Source organism: Ammospiza caudacuta, chromosome 1 (assembly GCF_027887145.1).
Source record: "Ammospiza caudacuta isolate bAmmCau1 chromosome 1, bAmmCau1.pri, whole genome shotgun sequence".
Lineage (NCBI taxonomy): Eukaryota > Metazoa > Chordata > Aves > Passeriformes > Passerellidae > Ammospiza > Ammospiza caudacuta.
Window position 1 is genome coordinate 69,564,594 of NC_080593.1, and position 12,025 is coordinate 69,576,618.

At 39.4% G+C, this 12,025-nt stretch overlaps 1 protein-coding gene across 2 annotated transcripts in view; it reads right to left on the minus strand.

Annotated features, from left to right (window-relative positions):
• The window catches only part of FARS2 (phenylalanyl-tRNA synthetase 2, mitochondrial), a 228,900-nt gene that overhangs the window by 74,478 nt on the left and 142,397 nt on the right, over window positions 1–12,025 (minus strand). For both annotated transcript variants that reach the window (XM_058804220.1, XM_058804226.1), the window contains one exon: window positions 299–450. In XM_058804220.1, the coding sequence (XP_058660203.1) occupies window positions 299–450 (152 nt within the window). The remainder of the gene's footprint in view (window positions 1–298; window positions 451–12,025) is intronic.

The window sequence follows — 12,025 nt, forward strand, 5'->3', positions numbered from 1 at the left end:
AGATGTATTGAGGAAGGCAGTTGTTCACTGTTGCTGCCAAATCCTGAGCACAAAGCATTGGGGTAGTCTGAATACCAGAAGTTCAGTACTAGTGGAAAACTGAAAAATAGGTAGTATTTCTTTTAAATAAAAAGTTTGTTGGTTTTTTTGGTGTTTTTTTTTGCTTCAGGAAAGTTTTGGAGCTAAAAAATGAAATGTGCAAATATAAGAATCAAGAACTTCTTGGTATACAGAACTAAAATATTCACAAAATATTTACACTATGACCACAGGAAAATGTGTTAAAATTTTCACTTACTTTGGATGGGCAAATTCATCCAGCAGGACAACCTTTTCTATCAAGTCTCCACCAATGGTTCGAACCAAATCATAGAAATCATTCTGAGAGTATGTCTCAGAGGGCAGCCAGAAGGAGATGTCATTGATCAAAGGCGGATATCGGCTGAGTGGCTAAAAGAAATTTAAAAACATACCTTTATACATGGTTGGACTTGATAACTATATCTACAACTGTTCTGAACTTACATAACACACAAAGTACACAGTTTAGAGGCTTTTCGAAATGGTCTTTGAAGGACAAACTGACCTCATAAATGACTGAGATGAAAGATTTTATACTAGGAAATGTCTTTTAAAGATCCCCTCATAACAATTTTTGTTTTTTCATTCATAAGAAAAATCTAGTTTTTGTTTGCTAAAATCACAGTTTATGACTGTGAACACACTTTTGCAACAGAGCTGCTTAGAAGGAAGAGATAATGTCAGGTGGTTTTTCATTGGGTAGAATTGCACTTTTTAAAAGCATTTTCCAGACTTCTTGCATATTCAAAACTTCTTGTCACATTCAGGCATAAAATTTATATGCATATTATATTACATAACATATTTATTATTTTTATATTACACAACATATTTATTATTTTTACTATCAAATTTTTAACAAAGTCATAAATAGGCAACTTCTTATTAAAATGTTTTAATAAGAAACACACTTTGGCTTAAAAAAAGGGATCAGTTCACTTTCTGGTGGTTTTTGTAGACATTTAAACATCTACAACAACACAAATAGTATGGCTGTTAACATAGTTATTCATTCCACAAGTACCACAGTAGGCTTTTAAACACAAAGGGGAACCTTTGCTGCCCACACAGAGTGGGCAGATAGTGTAACTTGTTATTTGTAAAAATGGGAATAGAAAGAGAAATGAAACCAGATAATTAAGTTTTCAGTTTTGATGAAACTTCCCAGGACTCTGTGGGTTTCAGATCTCACCTTTGGTGAGACGTTTCGCCTTTGAAGAACAGAAAATGGTAACATTCTCCTATCTTGACCTCTAGGTCATACAGTATCTTACTTCTGCCTTGCATTAGTTCTCTGCAGTTGAAAAAAGTACTTTTGCACAAGATAGTTGGAGTCTGCAGGAGAAAACATCTATTTTATTATTTTCTTTATATATACAAGAGATTCCATGTGTACACCTTGGTCTATACAATATAATATCTCACTCAAAATATATTCCATGTCTGGAAATGTTTTATGAGGGAGCAGTGGAAACTTAAGTGAGTACCTGCTAAAGCAATAAACCTGTTAATAAGGCAAGTTTATAGCATTCTGATTTACTCAAATACTGTTCTGTAGAGTGTAAACCAGTCAATAAATATCCGATAAGGAATACAGTGCCAGTTTTAAATTAATAACACCCCCAGCAAATAAAATTGTGAATCACAAATGATTATTGAACTTGTTAAAGGAATAAACTTGTCAAATGAATTCATATCCTATACATCAAATTAAAAAAGGAAACTTGCACAACAAATCCATTGCAAAGAGCTTTTGATAAAACACTAATGAATGAAATGCAAATGTCTCTGCTCCACAAAAGTCGCAGCTGCAGATGCTGTAGATGGTCCTCAGACAACAACTTGATACATGTGTTAGTGTAAATAAAGTTATGATCCTGCAGTAGACCCCTATAGTCTCACCTCATTCCTATCCATCACTTTATTTACCACTGCTGTAGTTCAGGAATATACTGAACACCTTTCAAAGCTTGGTGGGACTAACACAAAACTCACTGCACTCACAGTTCAGGACATTTAATCATTCAACCAGAAGACATGGCTCATGAGCCTTAGCACGACCAAGGCATCTACTTTCATTCACACAGGTACAAGGACAATAAAGAAAACTAATTTCATGTCCAGGTAATTCAGAAATGTCCTGTGCTGGTTTTGGCAAGAATTCATTTTCTTTACAGGGGCAAGCACGGGGCTGTGTTTTGCATTTGTGCTGAACACATGGTTGGTAACATAGAGATGCTTTTGTTATTAATGGGCTGTATTTGCACAGAGCCAAAACCTTTCCTGCTTTCCGTATTGCCACACTGGCAAGAAAGCTGGAGAATCTGGGAGGAGACACAGCTGGGACAGGTGACCCCAAATGACCAAAGGGACATTCCAGACCCTACAACATCCTGCTCAGTATATAAAGTGGGAAGAAGGGATATGTGGACTGATGGTGTCTATTTTCCCAGGTAGCCATCACATGTGATGGGGCCCTGCTCCCCAGAGACGGCCTGTCCATGGGAAGCAGGGAATTAATTTCTTGTGTGTGCAGCTTTTTCTCTCCAGTGTCACTAGCGTGGATAGAGAATTGTTGTAATTTTGTGTGTGTATGCTTGTGTTACAAAGATTGAAAGGACAAATGCGTAAAACATAACATAAGCATTACTTTTTATTATTAGCTACTAACCTTTTCTCAGAGCCTTGTAATACAGAAAAATCTTTTATGGTAAAAGGCAAGGCAATAATCCCATATTATATTGTCCCTTCACCACCTGGCTGCAGTCAATATCATTGCAGTAAGTCTTATATCAACAGTAAAGTTAGTATAAGGATAAAATTCCTACTTCTCAAATGTATCGATCTGTTTGCTGTAGAGCTCCATGAGTCACATCATAGTTTATTAGCTACACCTAAAATGCGAATAGGCGACTAAAGAGTCTCCAATTGGCAAGCCAAAATGAAGTTCCTACATTTGTATTCAGGCACTCCAGCAAATACATACCGTGGTCCAACAGACCTCTTTGCCATTCTTTGATCCTTTCTAAACTCTCCTGCTCTATAACAGCAGACTGGTCCAAAGTCCATTGACTTTGGTCCTTTTTCAAGTTCAAGGCAAATGCCAACCCTGGAGACCATTTGTTATGAATTTACAGACATTTCAAAGGCTCCCCTTGAGAGAAATGTGTTCTTCCACTAAATCTTTTACTCTGTTGTTGCCTCCAGCCACCACTTCCAGCTACATTCGCTTCATGGCTCAGGAGTCCTCCAAAACAATGTTTGGAGAAGCTACCAGGACACATCTGCTTCTGCAGGCTGTGTGTTGGCTGAACCCTAGCACACCACCCGAGCCTGGAAGCCCTGCTGTTCCTGCTTCCATGCCCTGATCACTCCCTTAGGTTTTTGAGGAACTGAAAAGAGGTCTAGAAAATGGCAGAACTGATCCCACCTGCAGAGTGCTGCTGCAAGTTGTCAGTAAGCACTGCTGATGCACAGACATCCCTGCACCCCTCCTTTTGGTTCCATCAAAGTTTTGACACCACAGTGCTGCTTTAAACATTCTGTTCACTTTCTGTTTCAAACACTTCAGCACACTATCACTATTTTTCGACAGCCTCAGAAAACAAATGCTTTCCCAGAAATTACACTATGTATAGGATTCCACTGAACCCATCTTGTAGGAAATCTTGGAAATAATAAATGACATCACATTTTTCAATCACCCAAAGTGAAAGCATTTAGGAGTTCTGAATTACTATAATTTCTTTAAATAATAAAATGGAAGTTTATGGTGATCCATACATTATATATGATATATGTTTCCTAGTCATTAGTCAAAGTTCTTTCTCTGATGTATGCTTCCTAGTCATGTCATATGTTTCCTAGTCATTAGTCAAAGTTCTTTCTCTGACTACTAAATAAGCCAAGTATTTCCTAAAACTGCAAGGTTTTCCTTCTCAGGATGCTAATTTTAGTACAGAAATGGGTAATTGGACACCAGTGCTATAACCTGCTCTGCCAGCCTGCCTTGCCTATGCCTACATCTGAGGAGTGCACCACTAAAAACACAGGGCTATTAGTCTTTCATATGGGTTGGTGATAGTTTAGGGCATTCCTCATCTCTACTGCTCTGCTCTGCCTTACTGAGATTATTGCCCCTGCAGCAGCTGATAAAACAAACCTGTGCCTGTTTCTTCACCACTGCAGCTCACAGCCAGCTGTAGCCAGCTGAAAATTGTCCCTCTCACTGGTTTATGTTAATATGTGTTGGATGAAGAATTGCAGCAGCTCAAGTTATTGGGGGGCAGCTGTCTTAAGCAGCAACAGGATCCATCAGAACTCATTTGTCAACATAAAATAGCAAATACTTGGGATCTGTGTATGTTGCCACACCAGGCCACTACTCTGGATGCTTTGGCAGCAGGAATCAAGTGGTCACCATAAGAGTGGTATCTGTTCATCCACACATGGCAAAGGATCATCAGCTAGGCTGGATCCAGATACCTCACAGCTGTAAGGGAGAGAAAACTTCTTTCTGAGGGCAGAACCTCGCAAGCTGCAGCAAAAACAGCTGGCAATAATGCACAGCCAGGGCCAGTGAATGACCCACACAAGGCCGTGAAGTGTCTTTAGCACAGAGTCCAAAACAATAGGATGGACACCAGCACTTTCCACAAATACTTGTAATTAGGAAGAAAAGCCATTTCCCCCAGACAGGTGCAACAAGGCAAGGGGACAGCAGAAGTTTTGGGCTGTGGCTGCTCACTCCATTCCTTCCCTGCTGCCAGCTGCAGATGGGACAAAACAAATGAGTGACAAACACAGCAGAGGAAAAAGCTGTACTTGTATTTTGACAGTGGCGACACAAATGCAAGGTTAACGACGACACACCAGAAACTGGGTTAGCAATTCCACAGCAGCCAGGCTATTAAAAAGTCAGCCATGCTTTACTGCCATCACCAGTCTAAGTCAGAAAAATATGAGACTTAGCAGCATCGTGGCTGCTAAGCTTTAACAGTCCTGTCTTGCTCATGTTTTGGAGAAATATCTACATAAACTACACAGTTTTAATGCAACATCATATTCTCATCAAAATGAAAACTACAGTCCTGTAATAACTGAGCCTTTCTTAATATATTCCATGGTGAAACTACATTAATTCAGTGTTATCATAGGAAATTTAAACACCTAACAGGCATGAAATTAAAATTTGCAAATTTACAGCAGTAACTTAACCCCCATGCACATAACGAAGTTTCCTGTATTAGTGTGTATGCTTCTAGATTTACACTTCCGTATTTATGACCAGCGTAGACAAATTACAGTTGCTGCAGGGAACATAACTTCGAATTTCTTGGCTGCCATGGCTTAAAATTTAGTCACAATGTTCCCCATTATTAAAAGTTTTATACCCTCCTAACCAAATTGATTTTTTCCTTAGATATATATATATAGCAAGTTCTATATATTCATACATGTACACACACACACACACAGACATATATATGTATACATTTTTATGTGTAAATACACACACATCTTCAAAGGAGGAAATTAAATTTCAACTGACAACTACCATAATTCTGATAAGAAGATATAAAATATATTTTGGGATTAAGCTCTTAAAACCAAAGCAAATGGACTAGTCTGGGATCAATGCACTGCTCTGTCCTCCTGCAGGGAGTGGCAGAAGCATGTTAGCCTCCACTGATGCTCTCAGCCTTTCAGTTAAAGAACACAGAAGTACGATCAGCCCTTTTTAGACACCAATCTGCTCACCCCAACAGAGTTCTTAACTTTGAAAAGCTCACATACAGGTACAGGGAACACCATATGCTCATGGGAACATCAAGAGCTCCATGGATTTCAGGCACTCTGCTTGTACATGGACCATTCTGAGTGGAGGAAGTTTTCTTTGTACAGGGAGATATTCAGGAACGATCCAGATGCAATCCTGTCCCATGTGCTCTGGGACAACACTGTTTGAGCAGGGAGGTTGGACCAGAAAACCTGCTGGGGTGCCTTCCAACTTTACTCATCCTGTGGTTCTGACATTCTACATCCAAGTTGAACAGGGAGGTGCCCTGAGGCTACAGACTTGTCTTCCTTGCTAAGTCTCAGCCTCCAGTGTGAGATGACACAAACCTGTGGACCAGGTCCCTCTCTTCATGCCATGCATGTCACTGTGACAGCTCTGTCCCCTTCCCACCTAAACTACAACCTACAGGGTCATGTTGGAGATAACAATTTCTTTCTTGAGCCCCATTCCAGGTTCCCTGAAGGTGGAAAGCAAAAAAGAGTTGAATTGCTTATATTCTTCCTAAGCAGGTAGCTCTCCATATCATCCCACTTAGTCACCTTCTTCAATGCTTATCAAGCACCTTTACTCAGGTAAACCCCCTTAAGACACAAAATAAATGCACATACATGTGCACATCCACAGGAGCAAGTGCAAACTTTCTTGCATGCTAAAAGTTACAGCTCATACAGAGGAATCTGCCTGACAAAGGAAAGTCAGTATCTAATATGACACTGAAAAAATTAAGATCTGCAACAGCGAGTGAAGAGATTAAACTTCATTGATAAGCTCCACATTTTCCAAGCAGCAGAAAAAATGCACAACAGGCCTGGTGCTGCGGCAGAATAAGGGAGTAGAATGCTTTCCTTTACACACATTCACCCAAAAGTAATGCTGATTACTAAGCCTCTGCGGCCCCACTGGAAAGGGACACTGTGTTCTTACAACATTTTATTAAAATGCAGTAACTTTGTTTTAAAGTCAAGCTTGTTTAAATTTGTAATGAAAAATGTGTCAAGTTTAAAGTCACAATATACTTCTCTGAGTGCAAATATGCATTTTAAGCTGACCTGTGGTAAGAAGAAGAAATAAGGTATGGCTTTTCAGAAAATTTCCAGACACAAAAGAGCACTTGTATTGCCACTGAAAGGGTTATGATTCTAAATGATAAGCAAGGAATTGAAAAAAATGTCAGGAAAGACGTAAAGAAGATGAAAGTATTGACCTAATCCTATTAAAAGCAAGGATGTTACAGTGTACACAGCAGAGATATTCCCAGATACCTGTTCCCTTGGGCATTTGGATATGCCTTGCTTCTTGTGATCTGATTATAAAAACCACCAAAGGATACGTATAAATTATTCCTAAATACCAGTGATGGACTCCATGCTCTGTGTTTAATGAGGCAAAAATGACTTCTCATTTCCATAGAACAAAGTAGGACTCACAGGGAGAATCACCAAAAGGGATGGCTCTCTACTACTCACTTCCGCATCACAGCTCCTTACAAACCCCTTTTGAAAGTATCAGGGTGAAAAAGCAATTAGCCTAACATTTTCCTTCAGCAGTTCTATGTCCACTGTGGAAAAAAATGCATTTCCCCATGCTTCTTTCCCAGGCCCCTAGCTGATGGCCGACCAAGCTAGTTGGTTTCATGGTGCTCATTTTCCCCATCTCAATCACAGATGTATCACTGCAAAACAACTAAAAACCAAGAAATGCTTTTTCTGTTATTGCTTTTCCATTTGAGCAGTTGCTACCACAGAACTCATGTGACACCAAGTGGAACTGATGGCACAATCCTTACTCTGTTGTGATGTCTTCAATAGGAATAAAAGCAAGCTGCTATCCTGGGAAAGGAATCCAGTGATTTGGAATCACCAAAATAGCAAAGTGGATTCTCACACTAAAACTAGTAATTAACACTTATGACTGCCTTTCGCATGGACTGTCCATATTCTGCCTGTCCTTCCTACCCAAATATCCCATGCCACAGGCAAAATCACAGACAAGGGTAAAGAGAAGACACAAACCTCAGAAAACAAGCTGTCAATGAATTAAAAAAAACATATGTGTCCTGCATTTCTCTAAAAATACCTGCCACACCTGCAAGGAACAGGTAATAAGGTGGTATAAATCAGCAAAACCCAAGTTCTCAGAAGACACTAAGAATTTTTTCTTCAGCAGTGCTGACCACCTGCAATTCCTGCAGAAGGCTTTGGTTGCTGCAGGCATTTGGTGTTTGCCCTACTCAGAAGTCAGGTTTCCTTCTTTCTGATGGTTTGGCTTGTATATTTCTTCTCATTATGCTTAATAATAATGCTGAGATAAATAGCTCAGTGGAGTAAAATACTGTACTCATCAACAATTCATATAAAAGAGTTATATCTAAATAAACAATGCAAGTATTTGGAAAGAGTCTGCAGCAATATGAAGATGTATTTCTCCCAAGTACATAGCACAGCAATGGAAACAAAGTGCACCCAATATTTTATTTTGGCTTAGATGAAAAACCTCATATAAAACAGTGTTGATTGCATTTCCTTTTCTGCTCATTAAATGCACCATTCCAGAGAGTTACTGTTTAAATTGCAGAATCTCCAGAACACGTGAATGTGACTTACACCAAAATAAGCTGGCATTGTGAGTCTTACAGGCACATGCAACACCTGAAAAACTCCTTCTTCCCACCTATCAACTTATACTTCTTTTTCTTTCTCCTTCCTAAAAAACACAGAGATTTCCAATACATCAGCAATGACACTTCATATCTCTTGGCTATAACTTCAGATAATCACAGAATCACAGAATCACAGAAGTTCAAGGCTGGAAGAGACCTATAAGATCATCAAGTCCAGCCGATGTTCTAACTGTTCAACTAGATCATGGCAGCAAGTGCCACATCCAGTCTTTTTTTGAATTCTTCAAGGGATGATAATGCCCTGGACATTACTATATTACAAAGGAATTATTTTTCTACACTTCCCAGAGCTAATCTGTACCATCTCACCATGTACAGAAATTTATCCAGGCAAGTTACTGGTGGTTTTGAAATATTTTTATAACTTCCAGTACCACTGATATAGCTGGGTTTCCTTCTTGTCTTGGGAAAACTTACCAAGTGGCAGAGGAAGAGGCTGCCCAGGGAAGTGGTAAAATCACTGTCCCTGGAAGTACATGTGGCACCTGGGGACATGGCTTAGTAGGGAATATGGTGATGATAGCATAACAGTGGACTTGGTGATCTTAGAGGTCTTTTCCAACCCTAAGGATGTCGCTGCAGGCCCCCAGCTGGGTAATAATTAGCATTGACTCCATGATTGCAGAAGGCTGATCAATTGCCTTATTCTATCATACTATACTGTACTATTAAAAAAATTGTAACTCTTACAGACAGTCCGATACAGCTTTGACCTAACTGGTCAATCCATCCAAACAACATCCACTGTCCAATTAAGAAATCACCCTTTAGTAAACCATCTCCATAACACATTCCACACATGCACAACAACAGGTGCAGCAAGTGGAGATAAGAATTGTTTCTCATTCTTTTCTCTGATCTTCTCACAGCCTTCCCCAGGAAAATGCCTGGGGAAGTCATCTGTTGCTCTCTGTGGCCAGAGAGCTGCTGCCACATAAGGATTATATGATTCTATGATTCTTGGCAAAATCCAGCATTTTTTGTTTCCAGATTAGCCAACTTCACATCCTTCAACCCACCTCCCCACTTAAGTTCTACATTCATACAAATTACAACCTCTAAAGCTCAAAACTCATAATAAAACACCAAAGTAGTGTTGCAAACTAAAACTTGAAAGGACAGTAAGTAAGCTAGAGAGAAACAGAAATGAACGGCTCTACTTGTCCATTACTCAGAAGAGGGACAAAAGCCTTTAATTTTTTTCTCTCAGACAGACCCTGAGTGTTCCTAAAGCTATACTCTTGCTAAAGATTAACAACACTTAGAAAGAGAAAACTACAGAGAAGCCCTAAGCAGAGAACAGACCAAGCACAAAAAGGTACAAAAAGTACACTAAGCATTTCAGTATGCAATGACAACCTGTAAAGAATATTTAAATCTCTACAAGCAGAATCTTGGTGCAGAACAGATTATTTTTTTAATGCCTTTCCTAATTTTACAAGAGTCAGAAAATGGGTTCACTCCTGCTAATTTAGGAGAACAGGTTACATGTGGGAATAATTATGCAAATTGGATTACTGGATTGCATATGCACTTCTGCACAGGCAGGAGGATGTAATCAATCCTCAAAAGAGGGGATTCCTTCCCATTATTAATTTTTCTAAAACCGCACAGCCAAATCCTCTGCAGCACATGCACCCCAAAGCACCACTTACTTGTCACATTTTGGTTTAGGCTGTGACTGCAGTGGTTCATGTGTCTCTCACACTAACAAGATGAATGAAATTGAGGATTGGTATGATAAGAATAATACAGTTTTTCCCAACTGTGCCTTCTGTTGTTTGGCTATTCTCTGTAGCCTAATTCATATTCTGATCAGAGAAGTGGTAGCTGAAAATCAGGGGTTTTTTATTAACACCATGTACTTCAAAAGGTGCTTCTGTTCATGCACACATACAGAGATTGCTCTTCCCAGCCCTCATTTCCTAGGGACACTCCACAGCTCAGCTGCAAGGTCTAATCATGCTGCAGATGATGACTGTAGAGGCTTAGGCATGATTTTAAAGATCACTTTATCAAAAGCTCTTTGCAAGGTGTATCTTTTACATGTAAAACATTGGCACCAGTGCTAAAAGAACTACCAAATAAACTGACGTATGACAACTCCCATCTTTTTGGCTAACTCTGGAAAAATGAATAAGAGCTTATTTCCTAATAGTTTTGAGATTTCTTTTTTTTCCCCCTTTATATTTCTGTGGTTGTGTGTGCACACCAGCACATACCTGTATCTCTCTGAAGACACATACACAGTGTGTGCTTGGACACATTTTAAACAGATGCATAATGCATTATGTATACTCAAAATGTATTTAACCCTGCTATAGCATGCACATATTCAGATTGTGGCAATTACCTAGGACTGCCAGCCAGAAACCAGGGTTCCATTAGGCAGATAGAGCACAAAATGGTAATTCCTGTCCTGAAGAACTTTCCACCCTAAGGCAGTTTGGAGAAGAGGTGCCAAGGCAGGAGGTGCAAGACAACTACAACTGAAACAGCATGGAAAACAGAATTATTGAGTCACTTCTCAGGTCAGGGCCAAAGACCAGAATTCTATTACTCACAGTTTAAATTAAACCAATATTGGAAAACCACTGGAAATGTGTAAGGGTTACCCTCCTGACTAGCAACATACTTTTGTAGACAACAAACTGAAAGCTCTGAACATAAGTGGACTCCTGTCAAAACCACTAGGACCTGGCTATCATAGCTTCCAGCAACCTATGCAAAATCTATTGTTACTTTAGATTTCCAGGTTTACCCCTTCACCTAATATTAATTTAATGTGGGTTTCAGCATATATATCACTGCTGGAAATTGCTGCATGGCTTATTTAAGCACTTTGTATAACCATTATACTCCATCATTTGGGATGCAATAAAGATCGGTTGATATATTCAGCAGCGGAATTACTCATTTGTGAGCTATTTGTTTCAAAGAGCCTCAGCCAGTCAAATTGCAAAAATATGGGGTTTAGAGATCAGAGCACACCACTGTAACATATGCTTTTTGAAGCTTATTGCAATTTTTGCTAAGTAATAATTTAGATAGTATCAGGTGTACTTTGACTAGGGTGCATTGGCTTCTGCCTAGGAAAAAAGACATCAGCAGTAAAATTGTTCTAATGGCAGTGCAGCAGCATTTGTAACTGCAAAATCATTTTTTATCTACATCACACAGAAGTGGCGCAGACAAAATGCAGTCAAGGCTACAGTAGCTTCTTTTTGTTTAAAAACAAATTGGAAGGAAGTCCCTGGTGGTCTGTTCTCATTTACTGGGAATGTCTTTCACTAGTACTGAGGACACACCTGCTGGTTATATTCACCCCTCACCTTCTATACTGCTTCCAAAAACGAAAGTGCTGTCTCATCAGTTGTGCTGATGGCATGAAGCAACACTGAGAAGTGAATCAGAGAACTGATACAGCTTTAAGGAACTGCAGAGGAAAAAGCTCCCTGATTCAT